Source organism: Gymnoscopelus microlampas (assembly GCF_963454915.1).
Source record: "Gymnoscopelus microlampas genome assembly, chromosome: 21".
In the NCBI taxonomy this organism is placed as follows: domain Eukaryota; kingdom Metazoa; phylum Chordata; class Actinopteri; order Myctophiformes; family Myctophidae; genus Gymnoscopelus; species Gymnoscopelus microlampas.
In genome coordinates, this window is record NC_139958.1 from 32262909 (window position 1) to 32287195 (window position 24287).

The window sequence follows — 24287 nt, forward strand, 5'->3', positions numbered from 1 at the left end:
CCTCCGGCCTGGCGGAAACAATAACACTACAGATTTTCCTGTCAAGTCTCATAAAACTTCCTCTAAGCTGCTTACAGATGAGTTGATAAAAGACAATGTGAGAGGTCAGGTGGGGATGCAGGGAGTGGACAAAGGAGAAGGAGGGATGGAGAAGTTTGAAGAAAGATGAGAGCACACATGGGGATTTGTGAATGGCAGACTTACTGAGTCTAAAGGGTTTAGGGTTTCAGGAGGAGGAAGTTGAAAACCAGAAAGGATTAATAAACAGTGGTGGACAGTAACTAAGTACATTTACTCAAATACGGTACTTAACTGTACAATTTTAAAGTACTTTTACTTTACGTGAGTATTTCCGTTGTTTTGTTGTTGTTTTTTTACTTCTACTCCACTACATCTGAGGGAAATAATGTACATTTTACTTAAATAATGTACTTTTAATTATTTGACAGCTTTAGTTACTAGTTACTGTGCAGATTTAGATTATCATTACAGAACATATATTGTTCATTACAGTACATGTAACATTAACCCCTACTTTATACTTCATCTACGTATATGAAAAATAGCCAATCTACAAGCATTGTAGCTCGACAAAAACAACTGGCATTCAACTGAAAAACAGGTTGTGAATAGATGTGACAATATAAATTAGCCTTGAAGCAGTGTGCTGCAGAAAGTATCCTATAGGCCAGTGGTTCTCAAAGTGAGGTCAGAGGACCCCCAGGGGTCCTTGAGGGGGTTCCAAGCCATCCCCAGCAAAAGTAGTTCATGTTAATGGGCACCTGCCTACTCGGGAACGATGCAGGTTGGGAATGATGCAGGTCGGGAATGCTTGCACCATTCGGTTATGCAATACCCATTGTATCCATTGTACGCACAGTCAGCATACCCGTTGGACCCGTCTGTCTTGTGCCCCTTTTATACCCATTTTATGTGGAAAAAGTGAAACATTTGGAATGTTTTTAAACGTTTTTTTAAAAACACAAATGTGGCATAGGATGCATGTGGGTGTCAAATTCATATTAACCCATTAAAACCGGGAACGCATCTGTGTAACAACTTAAACCATTATTTTATACTTTGGCTATTTTTGAAAAATCTTGAAAATGTGTGCAAATATCTGAATATATATATTTTAAAGCAAAAAAAAGTACTCAAATCTTTGCTTCTGGGGGGTCCCTAGAACAACATATTTTCAGATGGGGGTCCGCGGCCAAATACACATCATTTTGGGGGTCCTTGACATGAAAAAGTATGAGCACCACTGATATTACAGCAACACAGCAAGTGTTTCAGAAAACTGTTAGGATTTAGACGACGTACGTAGAATCGTATCTCACTTCTTCATGGGTTAATTTGGGGTTCCTCGTTCCTTGATATGAAAAGGAACACCCAGGCTACATCCTGCCCTGCTTTATTGTCTGCCTCAGAGAACAAGGAAGTGCACACAGACACCAGGGAGGCGTTGGCTGAGGTTGACTCAGCTTACGGGACTCACAGCTGCAGAGCCCTGCCTCTCTGTACCACAGAACCAGTGCAATTAGGCCTGGAGGGATGAATGGGTTTAGATAAGAAGGGCTGAGGTGAAGAGGTGAACGGCCTTGTTCCCAGAAACAATGAGAGAGACGGAGAGAGAGAGAGAGAGAGAGAGCAGCTGGGAGAGAGGAATAAATGACTAATTTATACCCTGTTGCGTGACTGTGTCACTTGCTGACAAGATCTGTTCTTTTCGGCGAGCAACGATTAAGTCTTAAATTGAGCTTTAGACCAGCAATTCCCAACCGGTGGTCCAGAGCTCCCTGGTGGGCCGTGAGGATATTGCAAGTTGTCGAAACATGTTATTAATAATTGTCGGTCGGACGGTTCTTGAGATACATGACTACAGTCGAATGAACGCTTTTCGACTGTTCGAGCGCTAAGGTAAAAGTGCAATATATCAGCTACCTACTTTCTTAAACATAGTGAGTATAGTAGGATACTTCCTCTGTACTTCCTTCAAAGTTTGTCTTTGTATTGGAGGCTGAGTCAGACGGAAAGGCAGACATGTTGTGGAGATGAGAAGCTGACTGCTCAGCAGCGTCTGGGCTACATACTGATGCACAACTAAAACACTGAACAACACCTAAACCAGCTTCATGCAGCACAGTGCCAGTCTGCAAGGCTTAGGATGATTTCTGAATTCAGCAATGACGTTTACTTCAACATTTGTATTCTGATATAATTACCTTTTTTTGCTCCACCAAAACCATCGCTCAGCCAACCCCTTGAGAGAGAATTTCACAAATACACATAATTCCTGGGACTGAACATTTCCAAAAGAAGAGACAGAATATGAAGTGTGTGTGTGTGTGTGTGTGTGTGTGTGTGTGTGTGTGTGTGTGTGTGTGTGTGTGTGTGTGTGTGTGTGTGTGTGTGTGTGTGTGTGTGTGTGTGTGTGTGTGTGTGTGTGTGTGTGTGTGTGTGTGTGTGTGTGTGTGTGTGTGCGCGCGCACACGTGCATGTCTATGTGCGTGCGTGCGTGGAGGGCGGGTATTAGCTATTGAAATAAAGGCGTTTTCAGCTGAATACAGCTGTGACGTTCTCAATGAATCAATTTGTTCACACTCAAGGACACAGACACAGTGTTTACGATTCCTGTCCACTTTAGACCAGCCAGCCACGAGCAACAGGACTTCTGATGTGTCCCCGAGGAGAGACATGCAGCTGTCTGTCTGTCTGCTCTGCTGTCTGTCTCCAGTCTCCCCCCCCCCCCCCACACAGTGGCTACAGGGCCCTGCCAAGCTGTCTCTGCAACCAGACTACAGCACTGCTTTTAATCCTTATTGGCAGCGGCAGGCAGGCCCCGTCCCCAGAACAGCCACCGACATTGACATTATCATTCAAATGAGGATCAAGGGAAAAACGAACCGATTTAAAGGGGAGGGAGTGGCAAGAACTGCAATGTTTTTTTTAAAAGCACCTTTTCCTATCAAAATTCATTCAGAAGACAGAATTAGAGAGAAGTAAATATGTAACTCTTTGTATGTACTGTATATGTGTGTGTATGTGAGATCCAATACAAAAAAGGATATGGAATAAAATTGAAGGCTGCTAAATTGTTTCAGTGTGTCCTGTGTTGTCACACTTTATTCTTTCTATCGTCAAATTTGTCAGTGCATTCATAGCAATAGCATGATTGAATTTCAGCCTAATTTATGCCCTGTCGTACCATGGTGTTGCTCTCCATTTTTTTTTTTGCAGATATACAAGCTCACAACACACCATGACACGGCGTGTTGTGAGCTTGTATATCGTGCAACACCGCTGTACGACTTTTTACCCCTTTTGGGGTACCTGTTGCTATGTACAGTACATAGCAACATACATTTGTTGTAATTTTTTAATAAATATTTGAAGTTTGTCAGAAAACTTAGGTCAGGATTTAGAAGGTGTTTTTAGAATCGGCGTCAGGTCTAAATGGGTTAAAGGGATAGTTCACCCAACTTTCTATCAATTAGTCACCCCATTGAGACTTGAATTCATGGACATGTTTTAGTTTTCTTGCATTCCTAAGCCAATCATTTGAATGACTGGCGGACCGGTAGGCATCGGTTTCCGGTAGGAGACACAAAGGAGACTCGTTGTGTCTCCTACTGGAACCGATGCCGGTCATCAAATTATTGGCTTAGGAATGCGACAAAAACAAAAAAATTACCATGAATTCAAATCTCCATGGGGTGAAAAGTAATTTTGGCGGTGAACTATCCCTTTAAGTCTAAATCACGCCCTTGGTTCTATCCTCCTCTGTTCCCTGACAGCACTCTCCCAAAATAGTTATTTTGGTCTTCTCTTCTTACGTTTCCTTCCCTTTCTCCCAAAACCCTCCCTGTTTTCTCCTCTCCTCTGTCGCTGGATCCCGTAAACAAATAGACAGAACCTCTTCCCTCTTTGATTTATGAGTCAGATCTGCACACATCAGACGGCCGGGCTCAATGCATCTCATGACTTTGATTTGGCTTTTGTTTCACAACAGCTCACACGGAAGTTAGACAGAACTTAGCAATATGAGAGCATTTGGTTGCATTTTTTGCTGGATAAGAAACATACACATGGGTACAAAGCAGTGGTGTGAAGTAACTGAGTACATTTACTCAAGTACTGTACTTTAGTAGAATTGTGAGGTGTTTTTACTTTACTGGAGGATTTACAATTTTCAGTACTTTTACTTCTACTCCACTACATCTGAGAGGCAAATATTGTACTTTTACTCCACTGCAATTATTTGAAAATTTTAGTTACTAGTTACTACTGCAGATTTAAATTATTACATTATAAAACATACATTAACCACTTTAGCCCTATTTTTTTGCATAGGCTATTTGATATTGTAATAGCAGATCTACAAGCAACTCACAACGCGCCGCAACGCGTTGTGAGCTTGTAGATCGTCTATTTTCAAACATTTTAGTACTTTTACGAGTGCCGCGCTATGAGTGCCACGCTATGAGCTTGTAGATCTGCTATTTTTGAATTTTTTTGCAAATCTATATATATGTTTTAAAGCTAAACATTTTCACTCAAATCTTTGCTTCTGGGGAACAACATTGAGATGGGGTTCAAATCTGAAATGACAGATGCTTTCCCGGTTAACACAGTGTGTATCTTATTGATGACGGTGCTGTGAGGAGGAGGCCTTGATAATAATAATTGCCCACTCTGTCTTAAGCCTAATTTATCCACCGCTCTACGACCGCAACACACAAATAATAGATGTTCACTCGGCGAACGTTAGTAGAACCAAGTGTAAATGAGGTTTTTCCTCACTCTATTCTCAGCACCGTCTCCCAATACCTACCTGATCGTATGTTTTTCCAAAGATTGTCTTGCAGCCATTGAGGTTCTTAAATATCTATTTTGCTCATTATGTTTCCTTAATGAGTTATGGTGGGTTTTAACAGGTTGATAATAAGAGTGTCTATAAAAATCTTAGTTAATATTTGCCTTAACTTTATTCATTGGTAATGTTTACAGCCAAAATTAAACTTACAGAAGATTATTTTACCTAACATGTGCTAGCTAAAACCCTTAAGGAGCCAATTAAGTATACTGAAAAATGTGTATCGCCTCTTATGGATTTATGGCTTTGATGTCTCTGTTAGTTTCAACTATTAGTCATCATGCTCACATGGTTTCCTTAAAGGGATAGTTCACCCCCAAAATGACTTTTTTATATTGATTAGTCACCCTATGGAGCTTGAATTCATGGATATTGTTTTGTTTTTGTCACATTCCTAAGCCAATATTTTGATGACCAGCGGATCGGTAGGCAGCGGCTCCGGTAGGAGACACAAAGGAGACTCTTTGTGTCTCCTACCGGAACCGCTGCTGGTCATCAAATTATTGGCTTAGGAATGCGCCACAAAAAAGAAATCCATGAATTCAAGTCTCCATGGGGTGACTAATCGATACAAAAAAAGTTTCTTTTTGGATGAACTATCCCTTTAAACCTGATTTACTTAGTTGCGGCGGAAGTGTCGCACACCGAAAAGAACAGATCTTCAAGCTCGCAACACGTTGAGATGCAACACGTTGTGGACTTGCATATCTGCTATTCTTGCGGCGGGACACCGTCGTATGACGAAGTATAGATCACGCTTAATTGTCTTCGATGCGAGACGACTGTTTTGAATTGTTTTCCGCTGATCTCCTCCTTCTCTTGCGCAGCCGCCGTGCCGACCTCCTTTGAAGGGCCCTTTGGGAAGATTGTTTATCGCGTGAGAGCCGTCATCGACACGCCCCGTTTCTCCAAGGACTACAAAGCCCAGAGAGCCTTCTACCTTCTGAACCCGCTCAACCTCAACACAGTGCCCGACATTGAGGTGAGAGCTCTGAGGGACCTGAGGAGATTTTCCCATAAGTGCTTGCTTTTCAAAACACTTGGCCTCTATGACAGTGGTTCTCAAAGTGGGGTCCGGGGTCCCCCAGGGGTCCTTGATGCCTCAAGGATTGCGGCATCAAGAACCCTGAAACCCCCAGCAAAATGATAGGGTTCCAGGGGGTCCCCAGCAAAATGTTAGATAGTTAGGAACCAAATGGACCCCTATGGGTCTGTAACTCTGAGAGTGTACAAATGGAACCAAATGGACCCACATTGATTTTACAATAGAGGATATGCGTGTGACATCATCATCAAACCTGGAAGTTATGCAGGAATGCCTACTGAGTGTCAAAAAAATACTTTCTGGCCTTGACAGCCCATGCATCCAAACAGAAAAGTCATATCTGATTGCATTAAACAACATTAAACAATGTTAAACTCATTTTGCATGTTGCTTTGCCAGTCGATTTGCCACTCGATGTGCCATTCACTTTAAGCATGCGCATATCCTCTATATAAATTGGGGTCCCAGAGATAGGAGTGCCATTAAATGGGGGTCCGTAGCCTAAAATGCATGTCAAACTGGGGGGTCCTTGAAATTAAAATGGTTGAAAATCACTGCTAGAGCAGTAAAAATATTCTCTTATGGGGGTCCTTGGCATATCTTTTCAAATAGTGGGCCGTGGGCTAATAAGGGTCTTTTTATTTTTATTTTTATCCCACGATTTTGTAACCCTATTTTTAACACCCAGTGCCAATTGTCTATGTAATCCTGGGCACTACCTTCCCTCTGCCAACCTAGGGAGGCCAGGGCCGAGCTCATGCCTCCTTCAATGCATGAGAGCCAACTGACCTTCTTGTCACCTGACAGGGGGGAGTTTCCCTGGTTGGACGTAGCGCGTGGAAGGAACACGTTATTCCAACCAGTTCCCTTCCCCTCCATCAGGCGCCTCGGCTGACCAGGGGGAGGCAGTATAGTGACCAGGATTACTGCATGTTTTTGTGAGGGTACCTACCCTAGGAGACACGGGGAGAACATGCAAACTCCACACAGAAAGGCCCTTTCGCCAACCCCACAGAACACGCCCCCAGCGCCCACAGCGTCCCCTGTGGGAATCGAACCCAGGACCTTCTAGCTGTGAGGCAACAGCGCTACCGACTGCGCCACCGTGCCCCAATAAGGGTCATTTTGGGTGGTCCTTGACATGAAAAGGTTTGAGAACCACTGCCCTATGAATGTCCCAACCGTTTTCTACAGTCATGGGCATTTGAGAGCCGGGTCCCCATGCCAGTGTGGTTAAATATATCACAGAGATGATTTAGACTCTAAATCATCTCTGTGATATATTTAACCACACTCTAAATTTTAGAGCACTGGTTCTCAACGTCGGGTCCGGGGACCACCAAGGGCCCAAATGGACCCTTATTATGGGTCTGTACCTCTGAGAGTGAGCAAATGGAACCAAATGGACGCGTCTAATTGGTTCCATTTTAAAGAGTTAAATACACACTGAGGATATTACGGTGTTTATTGGAGTCCCAGAGATAAAGTAATTGTAACAAATGAGGGTCAGTGGCTTAAATGCACATCAAACTGGGTGTGCTTGAAATGAAAAAGGTTTAGAAACCCTGATTTGGAGGCAGAAGTACAGCAGAGACAGGGACTTAGTGAAGCTGTGTAGAGCATGGACTCTCGATTTGATCAGCTCCCATCTCCATCGAGCTTTATTCGATTTCAGGGCAGAGCTGCCTCTAATTCATTTCCTCCTTGGCTCTCATGCATCACTTTGACGATGCACAGTCTTTCTGCCCCTTGCCACTCTTCTTCGCCACACCGACCCACAATGACCCAGCGTTTTGGCCAGTAAAGTAACCGAGTACATTTACTCAAGTACTGTACTTAAGTTTTTTTTTTTACTTTACTGGAGTTTTTCCCATTTTCAATACTTTTACTTCTACTCCACTACATCTCAGAGGCAAATATTGTACTTTTACTCAATTATTTGACAACTTTAGTTACTTTGTAGATTTTGATTATTATTACAAAACCTACAGTAACCACTTCAGCCCTATCTACATTTCTGCCATTTAAAAATAGCCGATCTACAAGCTCACAACGTGTCTCGATGCGACGCATTGTGAGCTTGTAGATTTTATACATGTGAAAACTTGTGAAATGGGACATTCTGCATAATGAGTACTTTCTACTTTTGGTACTTTAAGTACATTTTGATACCAATACTTTTGTACTTTTACTCAAGTCAATTTTGAATTCCGGACTTTTACTTTTAACAGAGTGTTTCTACATTGCAGTATTGATACTTTTACTTAAGTACTTTTTACACCACTGGCTTCCAGGAAGGGAGAGCTTTTGTCGCTGTGGAGTCAGGCTAATGGGCGCTCCTAATGAAAAACAATAAACAACTCTTTTTTTTGTTTTGCCTCTGTCTCCCCCAGCAACCCAGTTATGCTGTGACCACTAAGAAGTTCAGCTACCTCCTGGTGAAGACAGGAACCCTGATGCTGAAAGCTCACTGTGACCTGAGAGGCTACATCCCCGGTCAGGTCATCAGGCTAGCCGCGGAGATTCACAACAAATCGGGCAAGGACACAGGATGTGTGTTGGCCAGTCTCATACAGGTAACAGCTATTATAACATTAACAGTAATCTAACTATTATGATGATGATTATGTCATTTTCGTCAAACCTTGTTTTGCCTTGTAGCTATATTTGTATTAGGGTAGCTTTGTTTAACCCATTAAGACCTGGAACGCATCTGTGTCACTTTTTCATTTGAGCTAAAAATGATTATTTTACACTTTGTCTATTCAAAAATAGCAGATATACAAGCTCATAGCGCGGCACCGAGTGCCACGCTACGAGCTTGTAGATCTGCTATTTTTGAAAAATCGTGAAAATGTGTGCAAATCTTTGAAAATACAGTATAGTGTTTTAAAGCAACGTTTTTTTACTCAAATCTTTGCTTCTGGGGGGTCCCTGGAACAAAACATTTTGAGATGGGGGTCCGCGGCCAAATACATATCATTTTGGGGGTCCTTGACATGAAAATTTGAGGACATGGAAACATACGTTTTTCGGAAAACTGTTAGGATTTAGAAGACATATTTTGTAGAATCGGCCTCAGGTCTTAATGGGTTCAAAACATACATACGGCACTAGGTATTATTATTTAATTCTTTCAAGTATTGGCATTCAGCCAAATATTAGATTTTGAGTTTTGATGATAGTCATGATAGGTGATGGAGACAGGGAGTTTTGCACACTGGAAAGTAGTCATTTTGCTCCAAAATAAGATATACCTTTTGGAAAAGTCACACTTACTTTTACATCTTGTTGAACAGAGGGTAAATCCATTGTCTCAGTTAATGTATTATTAGTAGTATCCATTACAGTTATCAGCTATTAGGAATACGTTTTGAATACCATTGTAATACATCTAATGTCCCACACAGGCAGCAAACAGTGTGGAGTGTTTTTATTTGAAATGCATACTGCAGATGTTGCTGTGTACCAAAGTGAAATACTGCCTCCTTACTAGAAAGTGACGTATAAGAGCAAACGGCCTGTGTATGATCTGAGGACCATAGCAGAGGTGGAGGGAGCCGGGGTGAAAGCTGGAAAGCACGCAGAATGGAGAGAGCAGATCATCGTTCCTCCACTTCCTCAGTCAGCACTTTCCTGTTGTAGCCTCATCGATATTGACTACTTCATTCAGGTGAGTTTGTGTGTGTGGTGTGTGTGTGTGTGTGTGTGTGTGTGTGTGTGTGTGTGTGTGTGTGAGTGCGTGCTGGGATGTGTGTTTGTTTTGCGTGTGCTTTTTGTGCATGTTTGATTATGTTTGTATTTCAGAAACAATCCTAGTTTGTTAGTTCATTTTAATGGGTTATTGGAATGTATGTTGTGGTGGATTCTTGTTGTATCAAAGGATGAAAGGATTGAATATTTTTGAAATATTTGAAACGTGATCACATTGACCTTTGTGTGGATAAACAGTCAAATTCTAAAATCTTACCTTACTGTGATTTAAATAGAGGATGAAAACATACAAATAAATAAATAAATAAGTGAAATTCTGCCTGTCCATATTTAGCAGATCTCTCCAGTGAATCATAGTAGAAGTACTAATATGTGTTGTGCATGTAGATATCCACTTGCTTAAACAGAATATTTTGCCTGATTTGCCTATAATTTGAATTATTTAAATGTCTGAATCTCTTCTTTGTGAGCAGAGTCAAGGACTCAAATCTGTTCCTTTCTCATACTCATGCGGCCAATTGACTGCACCATATTACATCCACAAAGCCAGGAACATGCTAATTGATAGAAAAAACAACATTAGACTGTTTGTTTTCCAGATTGGAACATTGGCCATTAGGCTGCAACATGCAGAGAACATTGTGAAATGAGCGTAGACACACACACAAGTCCAGGTACTCACATCGTCGCCGTTGGGCAGAAACCTTGGACAGAATTCTTTTTTGAAGCTTTTCGCCTATAATGACATGCCCAAAATATGCCAGGTAGGAAGTGGTTAAGTCTGCCAACGAAAAGTATTCACAAGAGCTTGTGACTAAATAACTACATTGGATCCACTAGAACAGTGTTTTTCAACCCTTTTCATATCAAGGTCCATTATTTATTCTGCATTTGAGTCACAGACCGCCATTTGATGAAATTTGTAAGTAATGCAGATGTTTAACAATCATTTTACACTTGAGAGGGTAAAATGAAACCAAATGGACCCGCAAGGGTCCATTTGGTTTCATTTTACGCTCTCAAGAGTTGAAGATCTACTGTATATGGGTCCATTTGGTTACCAACTCTTCCATAATTTAGCTGGGGACCACCTGGAACCTCCTCAGGGACCACTGGTTGAAGACCCCTGCACTAAAACACAAATAATTTTTCCATTTCCTGAAAAGTAACAGTTTTAGACATACATGGTTCCCACGTGACATCGATGATATAAACCACAGCTGAGCTTAGCGTGTTTTGTTTTTTTACGACTGTCGCAGGTATCACTAAAATCTCCAGAGGCGGTGGTGACTCTGCCCATCTACATCGGGAACACCGCCGTGAACCTGTCCCCGTCGAGACCCGCGACCTCCAGTCCGGCCCCGGGTCCGGCGGCCGGGGTGACCCCTAGCGCCCCGCCGGCCGAGGAGGACCCCGAGGAAGATCAGCTGTGTGCGGGGGGCCCCGCCAGCGAGGCCATCCCCACCAAAAGCCACTCTCAGCAAGACCCGTCGGGCCAGCCCCTCTGCATGTCCCCTGGCGCGTTCAGCCAGGCCCCCGGCGGCGGCGCCGCCTTCCCGCCCGGCCAAAGAAGGCCGGGCGCCAGTGACTCGTCCTCCGCTCCCATGTTCTGCGTGTCCACGGGGGCCACCATACCTTTCTTCACCGAAGGAGACGTCACGCCCGTCCCCACGTCCTGCTCCCTTATCCTCCCTCCGGAATACAGCAGCTGGGACTACCCGCATGGTCAGTCACGTGCATTCACACACGCACGCACGCACACGCGCACATGTTCAGTGGTTTTGCACAAACCTTAATGCCCTGCAGCAGCTGTCTCCATGTAGCAGTTTGGGGTTTTTAGCATTACATTAAGAAATACATTGCGGTGGTATACGGGGTGGCGCAGGCAGGGGTCATCGCTGTGTCCGTACACATTTGTCCTGGTAAGACTTGGCGTTGTCCGTGGCAAAGTTTAGATTTGTTTTTTCTTTCATTTCACGTTATAATTTTGTCATTTTTATCATAATACCCAATTAATTACTGACTGTCAGTGTCCAGGTTTTCTTCAGAATATTTATGACACTGATTTACCACGACACTATGGCACATTAGGAGTCCACTAGGTCGGCGGTTCTCTGACTTTTTTATTTTCAAGGACCCCCATAACTCTGAGAGTGCACATTTATGCACTCTCAGAGTTACAGATATGCAAATGTCATTTAAGGCTATAGCTCTTATGTGTTTCTAGTAATATTATTGTCTGCTCATTTGTATGTCCATGGCAAAAAAAGAAAATTGACAAAAAATGTCCACCACAAGCCAGCATGGCGATGACCCCTGGGCACGCGGCTAAAGTTGCTGCCTGCCACAGGAGACTGGGTTTTGAATCCTCCACGGTGCGTTTGCTCCAACAAACACAGGGGAGGGGCGTTTTCTATCAATACACTAGCGACTCCTATAGATTGTTCAGCGAGGAGTGGAACTGAGAAGGGTAGCGTGTTCCTCCTCATGCGTTATGCTCTTCCACTGAAGAAGAAGGGGCACATATATCAGTGGAGACGTGGTTGTCTCTTGTCTACCTTTTGCACATGAACATGTATCATATGTGGGGAAAATTTTGATGTTTTTGCGAAGTAATTAAAGGAGTTGGAGGGCGTTAAATGGGAACCTGCTATGGACACTACTGCCGGCAAGCATAAAGGTGTATGAATGGAGGGATGCCTGCAGCATATGTACTGTATATGCAGGCACACAAATAAATCGCACATACTGTACAATCACTAGGCATACTATCATTATCACAGTTAATGATTCCATTTGACCAGTTTCCTGATCACACTACAACATGTTCACATTACCACGACCAACCAAAGAACAAATACTTATTTGGAAGTCCATTCATTCTCTACAAACTGAGAAACAGTGGCTAATGTTATCCATATGTTACCCATGCGTTGACACAGAGAATTTGGCTGCAGATTGGGTGAGGCATGAGGCAACCACCCACCCACCCGCACCATAGTCATGTACTGTAGTAACATTGAAACGTGTCCCACCAAACAGTACAACACCATCGGCGCTACACATCGCAATACCTTGTAGAGAATAAATGGACACAAATTACAATGTAGGCATTTCGCGGACGCTCTTATCCAGAGCGGCTTACTAAATGCCATGACCCCTAGTCAACCAGTAACAGGGTAAGTGGTCCATTAAATAGAGTGCTAAGAAAACAAGTATGTGCTAAAAAGGCATGCAACTAGCAGGTAAACATCAGGCCTGGCCAATAATAACACACTTACACCTTTTTATTCTTTGTTGACCAGTGTCCCCTAGGGGTCTATACTATTACTTGTGTGTCCTTTTTTTTTTGGGTCTCTACATCAAATCTCTTCGCCAATAATTGCTGACCTGCAAGCTCACAGCGTGGCTTTGTGAGCTTGCAAATGTGTTTTTTTTTGCCGCAGGACACATACAAAGGATTATGAATAAAATGTTACATTAGCATCTGCCTATAAGTAAATAACATGCCTAACAACCATGTAACTTAAAAGGTAGGATGTTGCTGAAGATAACTGAACTGTATTTTTGCATGTTTTCCAGAGCCTCCCCCCACTTATGAGGAAAGCTGCAGCAGTACCAACTCCAGCTTCAACAGTAGACAGTAGCATCACCACTCCCACTTCCACTCCCACCCGCAGCCTACCTACGCCACCTGCTGGACAGATTAGAGTGGTGGCACACTGGTATGAACTGGACAGATGACGTGGCCCCCTCGGCGATGACGTCTTTTATGTTTAAAAAAAAAGAAGGGATGTTTAATTTTGAATTTGCGATTAGATTTGACCCTGTTTCTCCCAAGGCAGTGTCGGATACATGGGTGAACTACACTGTGCCTAATTGTAGTACTCTGAAGCATTATGTGAGGAACGAGATATTTGATGTTGGGGGATTCGGTCATTTTTGGGGAGCGGTAATCAATATTTTTTGTAATTGAATCGAAAATACTTGCATCTGTGATGCCTTGAAATTGATTGGGCCTGCTAGAAGGTCACATTTTACAAGACCGAAACTTGGCTTTCATTGTAATATCATTCTAAACGTGTACTGTACTGTACTGTACTGTACTACTACTGTTGTTCCATCACTGTACCCTTGCATTTTGCATTCACCTGGGATTCATATCATCTGCTGCCTCAAGGCTTTGTCTGTCTCTAAAAACGTGTCCCCGTGTAAAAGATGGTCTCTGAGTAAAACCTCTTAGTGGAGCTGATGAACAGATTGAACGCCCGTGTTTTTAAAGAAACATCCCAAAGTGATGATCTAACAAAACCCAAATGTCGACGGTAATATGAATAGTTGATAATGAACTTATCAAACAACACATAGGCGTGTCCTTGGATTTACTATGTACAGTGAGCTTGTTCATTTCAATAATGAACAATAATTGTTACTTTTAGAGGTTCATATAAGTTACAGTAGCCGTGACCACTAACTCTTCAGTTTGAATCTGGATGGGGAAACAGAAAGAGCAGTAGAGCAATCCTGGACGCTCGATCTCCTCCTTCAATAACTACTACCATTGTGCCCTTGTGCCAGGCAGTAAACCCCAAACTTTTCCAGTGTCGCTGCTCAGTTTACGTTGGACCCGTGAAGCCTGATTTATACCTAGTTACTTTACGCACCTGTGTCGCACACCAAGAATAGCAATTTTTCACGTACGACACTGGTGTGCAACTAAGCATTAACCAGACAAGGCCTATTAGGAAGGTTACAAACTGTTACAACTGTAGTGAAGTGACAAAGGGCACTGTCAACCACTTTGTATTAATGACAATACATCACCACAAACCACTCTCATACACAGACGCGCACGCGCACACACCCACACACACACATTGAGTGATATGATACTATGATTTTATTTTAATATTTTATGATACATTAATATAATGCATACATTTTTATGAAGTTGTACAAATTTATAAACAATTTTGGAAATAATATATTGTGTGTAAGAGTCATTACTGTAAATATATTTAAATTGAGAATTGTGATTTATCTGGAAGGACCCTAGGTTTGAAATGGAGGGTTTGAATGAAGGGGATGCTATATCGCAACCTTGTGTTGTTTTGTGCAAGTGGTAGGTTTTACTTGGAGACTATACCCTTTCATTTTATTTTGATTTTTTTCATTTTTTAGCAACAGGATACTATTGCTAACTGTCCTGTAATGGCATGGTCTTTGACTACCCCCATGTGGCCATCAATGGAGACGCCTCATCCAAAATAAAAATGTGAACAGTTTGTACGTTTTTATACATGCTTAAAACTGGAACATAAATGATATGCTATTCAACCATCCAACAAGTTTGTCTGTGATGCACCATCCTGAGACCTGTTGTAACCATCGTTATACATTCACATCATCTTATACTTGTGCAACATATATCACTGGTTGTGTACAGGTGCTGGCATTTGTAGGTTAGATTAGCGTTTTTGAGTTTTGAATCTAGTGTAAATATTTTGTTTAGTCTTTTCTGGGGCTTAGATGAGAATGTATGTTGGTATTCCCATGCCTTACTTTTTCTCAAGTGTTGTCAAATGTCCAAAACATTTGAAAAAGGAATTATCAGTGCAGACTATCAACATGAGGTACAAACTGTGTGCACGCACAAGACAGCACTTTTTGACAGTTTAAAATTGTGCTTGCAAAGTCTGCACGTGTGTGCGTGCGTGCGTGCGCGCGCGTGCATGCGTGTGTGTGTGTGTGTGTGTGTGTGTGTGTGTGTGTGTGTGTGTGAACCCATGCGTGCATGTGTCCTACTTTCTGTGGCAGTTGATTATGAAGATGCTTGATCCACATGTAAACTTCATCATTCAGTTCATGCCTGACATTTTGCGATAATTCCCTGATTCATACAGTCTTATTTCATTGTCTGGTGTGGGCAATTTCTATACTTTTTTCAACTCTACACAGCGATACCAACACATTGTCATTATCCTTACATTATCTGAAGGACTTGAGGCCTATAGCACAAGTTGAAATGTGTTGAATACAGAACAGGGGCAGACTGTTCGTGTGCACCTGAATGCGGACCATCTTGCCACATGCTTTCGACTGCAAGGGCAGTACTTGCAGTCGCACAACTGGGTCACTCGACTAATATTACAGTTTTTCACTTGGAAATTGGTTATTTCATTCGGCGACATAGTTGTTTGATCATGTACAAATTAGGCTTAAGGCAGGCACATCAGAACTGAAGTTCCAGCATGCAAACTATTGGTACAGTGGTAAACTGCTCTGGCTCCATGGTGCCTTAATCAGTCCCAGTGTCCATTTGCCCTCAGTGTACAGTATGGGAAGGAGCCTGTGATGGAGTTGTTTATCTTCCTTTGTCAGGAGCCAATAAGGAGTGCTGTCATGGCTCTAACTGTTGTGTCTCCCCTGGACTGTGCTAAGTGCACTTGACTTGACATAAATGTAGCTCTTGAAATACTGAGGATAGAACTCAGTGACTCTCAGATCTTGGACCTGCTGAACAAAGTTTTAATTTTTTATGATGATGATTATTATTATGATTATTTCTTTCGAATGGACCAATAACAAATTGCAATTTTGCAACCAAGAATGCCACAACTGCTACACTGTTGATGACATTTAAAGTACTCTTGTCGAGCCCTCATAAAAAACAATTTGAACAAAGTTGCGAAGCTTACATTTTGCAATTGGCTGGACACACCAAAGTGTATAAGGCTTGAGGTCATTTCCTTTTTGAATCCATATTCTGTTTAATTCTTCCTCACCAAAAGGTACTATAGCTTTATAAACCCTAACATGCGCTCCATCATTGTTATCATGTCCCCCCCCCCTTTTTTTGTTTTATTGGTGTGTATTTTTCTACTTGTAAATTGTTTACTGGTGCAGTACACAGATAATAGTAGCAACTGTCTGTAAATGTATTTCAACTTATTGCGCAGAATCAATCAAAGTTGTACAGCTGAACAATAAATTCACCTGCCATGTCTTTTATTGTTGATGTGAGTTTGTGAATACACTGGTTGCATAGCTTCCAGAATGAGCCATTTATTTTCCCTCTCACTTTAAAAGAGATGAGAGAGTGCATTAACGGGCAGACGCAACTTGGATCTTTACATATAGATCCAAGAGAAAGATCCTGAATGTTTAGTGTATGCGAAGCAGCGTCAGCCCTGCCTTGAGATAAGAATAATGGCATCATATTTCCCCTGGCCAAGGGTGTGACTCCCTTGGAACGATAGCTAGACCTTTATTGATCCCAGAGGGAAAATACAGTTGTCCTGGTAGTAATGCATTGCAGTTATGAAACACGGGACCGATGCAGAAAAAGAGATACTGCTATGTAGAAAAAATATAAACAAAGAACATAGGAGATTTAATTACACTACAGAGCTCTTGCTTGGCCCTCTGCACTTTCACCAGGGATTTGTGTGTTGTTTGAGCTACAGTATTAACAGGTATGAATATAAATCAGAATCAGCCTTATTGTCACATCACAGGTTTACAGAAGTAAAAAAGTGAGGGAATTTGTTTTTGTGCATAGTTCCCATTGTATCGTTATTTCCATAGAAAAAAGAAGGGGAAGAAGAAGAAGAGGGGGGGGGGGGGCAAGTGGGAATCAAACAAGAGAACAAAAAAAAACAAGTTATCTACATATTTACACAAGTACCTGAGATAGGATATAAAGGTGCATGAGCATAGCAGCAGACGTATACTGTGCATGATATACTTATGCACGTTAGTTAAGGTGCTAGAAAAAACACAATAAAAAGACAAAAATGTAGTTGAAGTGCACAGACAGTATATGAGCAGTAGATGCTTGGTTTCAAGGCGTTCAAATCCAGAGGGTTACATATACATGTAGAAGGAACCCTAGAATAAGTATGTATACCCTACCTCAGGTCCCCTTTACCTCTACGGAATTGGAAGGTCACTGGTTCACCCCCCCGTCAGCCCAGTCTACTGTGTCGAAGTGTCCCTGAGCAAGACACTTAACACCTACCCCAGGCGCTGTATTAATAGTGCCCACTGCCCCTAATAGTTAAGAAATGCAGAAGACAAATTTCACGTAAGTGCAAATTTACAGTGACAAATACCACTGTATATTTCAGTAACAACAACTAAAGGGGACTATTATTATTATCAATATTATTATGTCATATGAGGGTCTTACAGCGTGTATAATTACTACTGTAAGGTATAGCCCAGTGGTTCTCAAAGTGGGGTCCCAGGACCCCTGAGGGACCACGGGGTCCCCAGCAGAATTTGTTAATATAGCATAAAAAAACTTTTTAACCGCTTTAACCTATGGGATATACAGAAAAAAGGGTTAGGAACTTGTAGATCTGCTATTTGTGTGTGTGTGTGTGTGTGTGTGTGTGTGTGTGTGTGTGTGTGTGTGTGTGTGTGTGTGTGTGTGTGTGTGTGTGTGTGTGTGTGTGTGTGTGTGTGTGTGTGTGTGTGTGTGTGTTTGTGTGCAATGTTATCATACTAATAATATGCAACTTTGACCAGAGGTTTTCTAAAGTTGTGCACTAAACAGATATTATCAGCTAAAAGCCTGTAAATAATGTCTGTCTTTATCAATTATATTCAGATGAAGAAATGGGCCTATAAAAAGAGTCACATAATCCTAAATCAGCCTTATCTTGAAAATGATGGCCTTACGTCTTGACACCTTTTTGGTGGCCTTATGTGGTTAAGTGCTCGCCCTGAAAGTGGGAAGTCCGTGTTTAATTCCTGGTCAACTCATATACCAAAGACTATAAAAATGGTACCCGATGCCTAGGCACTCAGCATCAAGAGTTGGATTTGGGCCAACCTGCCTCACGGTAAGGAAAGCGGAGATATAGGCTCCTGACCTATGGGCCACATCATGGCTTGTGAACCGTTGGTTAGTAACAACAACTAGTAACAACTCCCAATAGCCTTGGGAACCAAACCAACAGTGTATTTGGCAGACAACCTCGAAAGAACACTTTCAAAATTGGTGATATTACTTCCAAATCAACCTGCCTATTAAGCTATCTGTGGAAATCAACAGTGAATTCAGTGTGCACATTTGTGCTGAGTAACAAGCCACCCATGGAACAAGAACATCTCCTACGTTAAGTAAAGAAAACACAGCACCTGCTGCCTAGCCAAATCCTCCGTGTTACTTTTAACTTTGGTAAAAATAGACCCTTATAGGGCAATTATGTACTGTTTTCATTGGATTTGTGATTCTTACAGAGTTATATTAACCACTTAATCAGAATCTATTTTATTGTCACAGCACAGGTTTACAGGTGTAAAGAAGTTTGTTTTGTGTGCAAGGCAAGCTCCGTCATTTTGTTGTTTTCAGGAAAAAGGGAGGGGGCAGAGACAGGGAGAGCAAGGAGAAAAACGGAAAAGAAACATGTCAAAGATATCTACATAATATACACACATAACAAAAAAGCAACAGGTCTAACCTGTTAGAACCTATGCAAGAACCTATGTCTAACCTCATGTACATGAGGTTAGACATAAGGTGCAAAACTTGGCAACAGATTGATAGGCCCACAGCAGCAGTTATGAGGTTAGACAAGGTACAACAAGAAGCAACACATATTAGCAGGTTCACATATAAGAAGGTTGTCTGTATAAGGCAAAACTTAACAGGTAAAAATCCACATGGTAGATCCACGAATGAAAGTAGTCATATTTCTTTCTTTTTTAAAGCCTATACAGATATATGGTAATTATTGTACTTCTGTTGACCAGGGTCCCCCAGGGGTCTATATACTTAGGTTCTCTCTTTTTCCCCTCCAAACAAAATCTCTTCACCAATAATAACAAAGCTACAAGCTCACAACGTGTTGACATGTTGCAGTGCAGAATGTGCACCTTGCCTTGCCCCGTTTTCATATAGAACTAAAGGATATTCACATGATCCATTACATTCTGGTACACTGCAGGTCTAGCTTATCCTGTCCTCCACTGAAGAACTGGTGAATAGACTAACAGTAATGGCAGGAAGGAGCATTTCTCCCAAACATTCTTTGGGGACATAGCATAGGTACTCTATGTCAGTGGTTCTCAACATGTGGGTCGGGACCCCAAGGGGAGACCCCACATGATTTTGGGGGAGGTCCCCAGATGACAGTAATGTGACAATTTAAGGACTTTTAATACCTTTTTAATACCTAAAATGAAAAAAATGAAAAAAATGAAATGATAAATGTTGTCACCTACCTGAAAATGTACTATATTCTACTTACTAAAGAGCTGGAGAGACCCCTGTGACTAAACAAACACTCTCTAGCAATGATTACTATCAGAATATATCCCTTTAACCTTTTTAACAAAACAAAAAAAAATACCAAAAGATATCACTTACCCTACCTTTAATGATAAAAAAATAAGTAATTACAAAATGTCAGTATTATGTAAGCTAGAGTCAAATAGAACTATCATAATGAAAAGTCATTTTTCAAGGTTTTAAAGAAAATAATAAAATACATTTTTAAATTATGTTATTTAAATAAAATCTCAGTGTTTTCTCAATTATTTGAGGGCCCACTTGCAATATTCTCCTCAGGGCCCACAGCGTTTGCCCATTCAAACCAAAAGGGTAAAGGCAGGGAAAAGGGTACACATTTTACATGTATTTATTTAATGTATTTATGTATTTGTGTATTAATTTATGTATGTATGTATTTAATAATTTATTTTCTCAATCAGGTGTGGCATCACAGATCGATACGCGTGACGTAGGCACAAGGGGGCGGAGCTTCTATCCATGGCTTCGGTAGGAACCGAGGTGAGTGAGAACACAAGCTTGCTTTATGTCTGTGTCGCTACGTTTTGCTTGCATGCGTTCACGCAACTGACAATATTATCATTTATACATGTGGAATGCTATTTTGGGGGGAGGGAAATTCAGTCTCTCGTACATTTTCCTCACGCTGTGGGAAAAAAAGGCAACCCTTTTGTTTTGTGCTATGAAGACCCGGGGAGAGAGAGGGTAACTGGATGTGCAGCACAGGAAGATGCTCAGCCCGGGAACATGTATTGCAGGGTTGCCATATCCGCTTATTACAAGCGACTTTGGGCTTGTCTTTCTGTAAAGTCGCTTGTAAATATTTGTAGTTTTTGCGGGTTGCGTTTTTTTGGGCTTGTTGCTAACTTGCTTTATAATTATTTTTTAAACCAGTGGTTCACAAATATTTTCATAAATGTTTTGTGTCAGGGAGCATTTGTGTTGTTAGAATGTTTCAAAAACAAAAAAAAATATTTATATTCCACATTTCATAGCTAGAGTTTTTGAAAACAGCAGATCTACAAGCTCTCAACGCGTTGTAAAATAGCCGATATATAGGTCTAAAGAGCTCATGTGGCCTAAGTTACTTCTTTTGGGATAGTTTTCCTAGACGTCGTTGCTTATTTCTCTCGCTAAATCTGGCAACACTGCCTTTGGTATTCCGTCACACATGTTCCCGGGTCGCGTTGCTCCGCTCTCTCTGTACTGTACTGCTGGCTCGCTTCTTCCAGCCCAGCAGCTTTTTAGCGGTACAAAATAAATCGTGCACGCGCCCGGTTTAGCTTGTAATAATGACCGGTAATCGATCGGCATCGTGCCGCGTGCTTTGCACAAGCCTTCTCTATCCATCGAAATGTGTTTTATAGTGTTATATGGTGTTTTATACGGCCAACAGTGTAGCCAGTTAGCAGCCCCCATCATAAGCCCCGCACACCAGTTCTCAATAATGTCTTAATTGAGGTTTAATGCTCGAGTTGTTGCGTCTGTAAACGCAACACTGTAACGTCCCCAGTGTTATTATCAATGTGTAACTCTGAGAGGCTACAAATGTATCCAAATGGGTCCATTTGGAATGGATACATTTGTAGCCTCTGAGTTAAATGAACAGCAGTGAAGGTAACATTGAGTGGGGGGCATCTTACAAATACATTGTAATAACAGACATGAAGCTGACAACATGCTTGTTGGAGTGTTTTCGGTCAGCGAACTGGTTTGTGAAGCACTCAGCTTGGATCTTTGTGAACAAAGTGATCTCGGTTTTAAGTTCAGTCGGCGTTTTTCAGATCACTTGGCGCGCACAGTCCTCCTGTCGTGTATCAGTGTGTAACGTGACTAACGTCAGTCTCATTGTCCCGCAGTGTTTTAATGACCACGGTTTTACTCATTAAATACTCTTATTGCTTAATAACAACGTTGTAGAAATGTGTTTTAGAGGAGCATGATCGTTCCATGTCTTTTGTTAGAGTGTCCGCTCTTGGGCGACAGAGGGCGCTGAAATGCCACTTTAGATGTTTTGTATTTTGGACCCAAACCCCGCCCCCAATCTAAAATCATTCATAATATTCTATTTTCTATAAAGGAAAAATGAATTTGTGTTCTTGCATAACTGGATTTAAATAAAAAAAGAATACAATTACAATTTAAGTTTATTCTTGGCATGCATATTCCCTTAGCAAGTTGAACATTTAAATTTAAGCTGAAATAATACGTAATATTCTGATAACATTGACTGAAAAATATGACTGTTAATATATTGAGCAGTACTGACCTTCCTAAAAAGTTTCATCAGTGCAATCTACTGCTGTATCCATCTACCAGCTCATTTACTTTTTAATTATTACATCTTTATTGTTCTTTATTGTTACATCTTGTGTGCGGGTACATAAGAGTACAATTATTTTGTTATGGTTCCTTAGAGACATTGTAGCAGCCTTATAGTAATAACATTTAATAAACATATATACAAGGAAAATAGCTAAATATAAATATTTATAAAATAAAATCAGGGAATGATCAAGACTATGAAGGTGCTGTGTAAGTTGTAAAAGGTTTTTAGTTAGGTTTCTCCGTTTTAATCGTCTGTCAGTGTCCTTGGCATTTTGTAACACGCCTCTGACCTCCTATTCACCTGTTAACTAGGCTGTGTGTTTTCCACTTCCTGTCGATTTGATCCAATGAAATCCAATGAAACTGGTCAGATGACCAATGATATCCAATGAAATCGACAGGAAGTGCAAAACACACAGCCTAGGAAACAGGTGAATAGACCATATTCACACGGTGGCCATTTTGCTATTAAGTTGATGAAATGCCACCCCATTGCCACCCCATTCTTTCAATGCAAAGTGCCAACATGGCCGCCATGTGAATATGGTCTATAGGAAGTTGTGGAGTGGGAGGGTCCAGGGACACTGGCTTCCTCTGAACACAGATGGATTTAATTTTCCCGCCGTTTTATTAGTTTTACCCTGGTCTGATGATCGTCCATAAGATTGTCTGGGAGTAGTTATTTAGCAGCCCACTGCCAGTGGCCTTTCAGCTGATGAGCCACTTGCCATGTGGCAGCATCTGAAACAGTCTGTGGTTGGGATGACTACGATCTTTGATGATCCTGCAAGCTTTGCTGATACTGCACACCATTATGTCCTGGATGGAGTGAAGTTCACAAACTTCACATTCACTGATATACTTGGCTCTGTGCACAACCCTTTACAAATGGCTTTGAGGTTGAGATCAGTACAGTTCCCATACCAGGCAGTGATGCCTTAAGTCTGCATGCTCTCGTGGTACTGTAGAAGGTAGCCTACCCTGTAGATGTAGAAGCAAGGAGGTACCCACACCAGACTTCTTCAGTCGCCTGAGGAAGTAGAGGCATTGCTGTGCTTTCCTCACCAATTGTTTGCTGTGTACATCCCAGGTGAGTTTCTCAGTGATGTGGACAGCAAGGAATTCAAAAGTCGCTGACCCTCTCCACTGCACGTGCCAGCTATGTAGATGGGGCCGTGCTCTCTGCCTGACTTCCTGTAATCCACAATCAGCAGTTTGGCTTTGACGTTGTGGGCCAGGTTGTTCACCTGGCTGGCACCATTGTGTGAGGTTCTCCACCTCCTGTCTGATCGTCATCCATGATCAGGCCTGTCACTGTTGTATTGTCAGCAAACCTGACCACTTTAGGCATTTAGCAGATGCTCTTATCATTGATTTTATCACGACTTTCCGCTGTTTGTTTACATTAACCTCCGGTGTGCTTTGTCATAATTTGTCTCTGAGATTTTGCCATTTCTGGCGACATACGGTGGACAAAGAGTGTGGTATCACTCTCCATTAATTCCTTGTCATCTGGTTGTGTTTGTAGTCCCTACCCTCTGAGAGGGATTTGGTTTGTACCTCCTAACCGCCTCAGACAGTTTTCTTCAAGACTGTTTTGTCCTCAGAGATTTCGGCAAGACCTCCTGAACCCAAAAAAAGTTCAACTCATGCACATTTTATTATGGGTTCTCAATTGAATCCAGTTAGATTCCTGCGTTTTCTTCAGATTAGTTAAAAACTGAATGACCAATAAAAAGAATCGGACTCGTGTGCAATACCGTTGGCCCTATTTTGCACGTCTTAAGTACCAGGTCTTATGACTTAACTTAAGACCTGGAGGCGTGGCCAATGATGTTTGGCCACTCAAAATAGCCAAACAACATTGGTCACACCTCCAGGTCTTAAGTTAAGTCATAAGACATGGTACTTAACACGCACAAAATATGTCCCCTTGAATATTAGGGATATTTAGCAGCTCTTGAGAAGAAGCTGTTGAGACGTGCTCGGGTGGAGCAGTGGTAAAGTGCGTGCCTGCACACCAT

General features: G+C 41.7%; 3 protein-coding genes across 3 annotated transcripts in view; 2 read left to right on the plus strand and 1 right to left on the minus strand.

Annotated features, from left to right (window-relative positions):
• arrdc1b (arrestin domain containing 1b) overlaps positions 1-16520 on the plus strand; it is a 62546-nt gene extending 46026 nt beyond the window's left edge. Inside the window, exons 4-8 of the mRNA XM_084046262.1 lie at positions 5704-5858; positions 8315-8497; positions 9418-9594; positions 10895-11360; positions 13218-16520. Coding sequence (XP_083902388.1) covers positions 5704-5858; positions 8315-8497; positions 9418-9594; positions 10895-11360; positions 13218-13282 — 1046 coding nt within the window. The 3' untranslated portion in view covers positions 13283-16520. The remainder of the gene's footprint in view (positions 1-5703; positions 5859-8314; positions 8498-9417; positions 9595-10894; positions 11361-13217) is intronic.
• LOC311037031 (replication protein A 32 kDa subunit-like) overlaps positions 1-24287 on the minus strand; it is a 469874-nt gene that overhangs the window by 362619 nt on the left and 82968 nt on the right. The gene's annotated exons all lie outside the window — the stretch shown is intronic.
• LOC311037421 (histone-lysine N-methyltransferase EHMT1-like) overlaps positions 20415-24287 on the plus strand; it is a 37574-nt gene continuing 33701 nt past the window's right edge. The window contains exon 1 of the mRNA XM_084046576.1: positions 20415-20436. Within this exon, the coding sequence (XP_083902702.1) occupies positions 20416-20436 (21 nt within the window). The 5' untranslated portion in view covers position 20415. The remainder of the gene's footprint in view (positions 20437-24287) is intronic.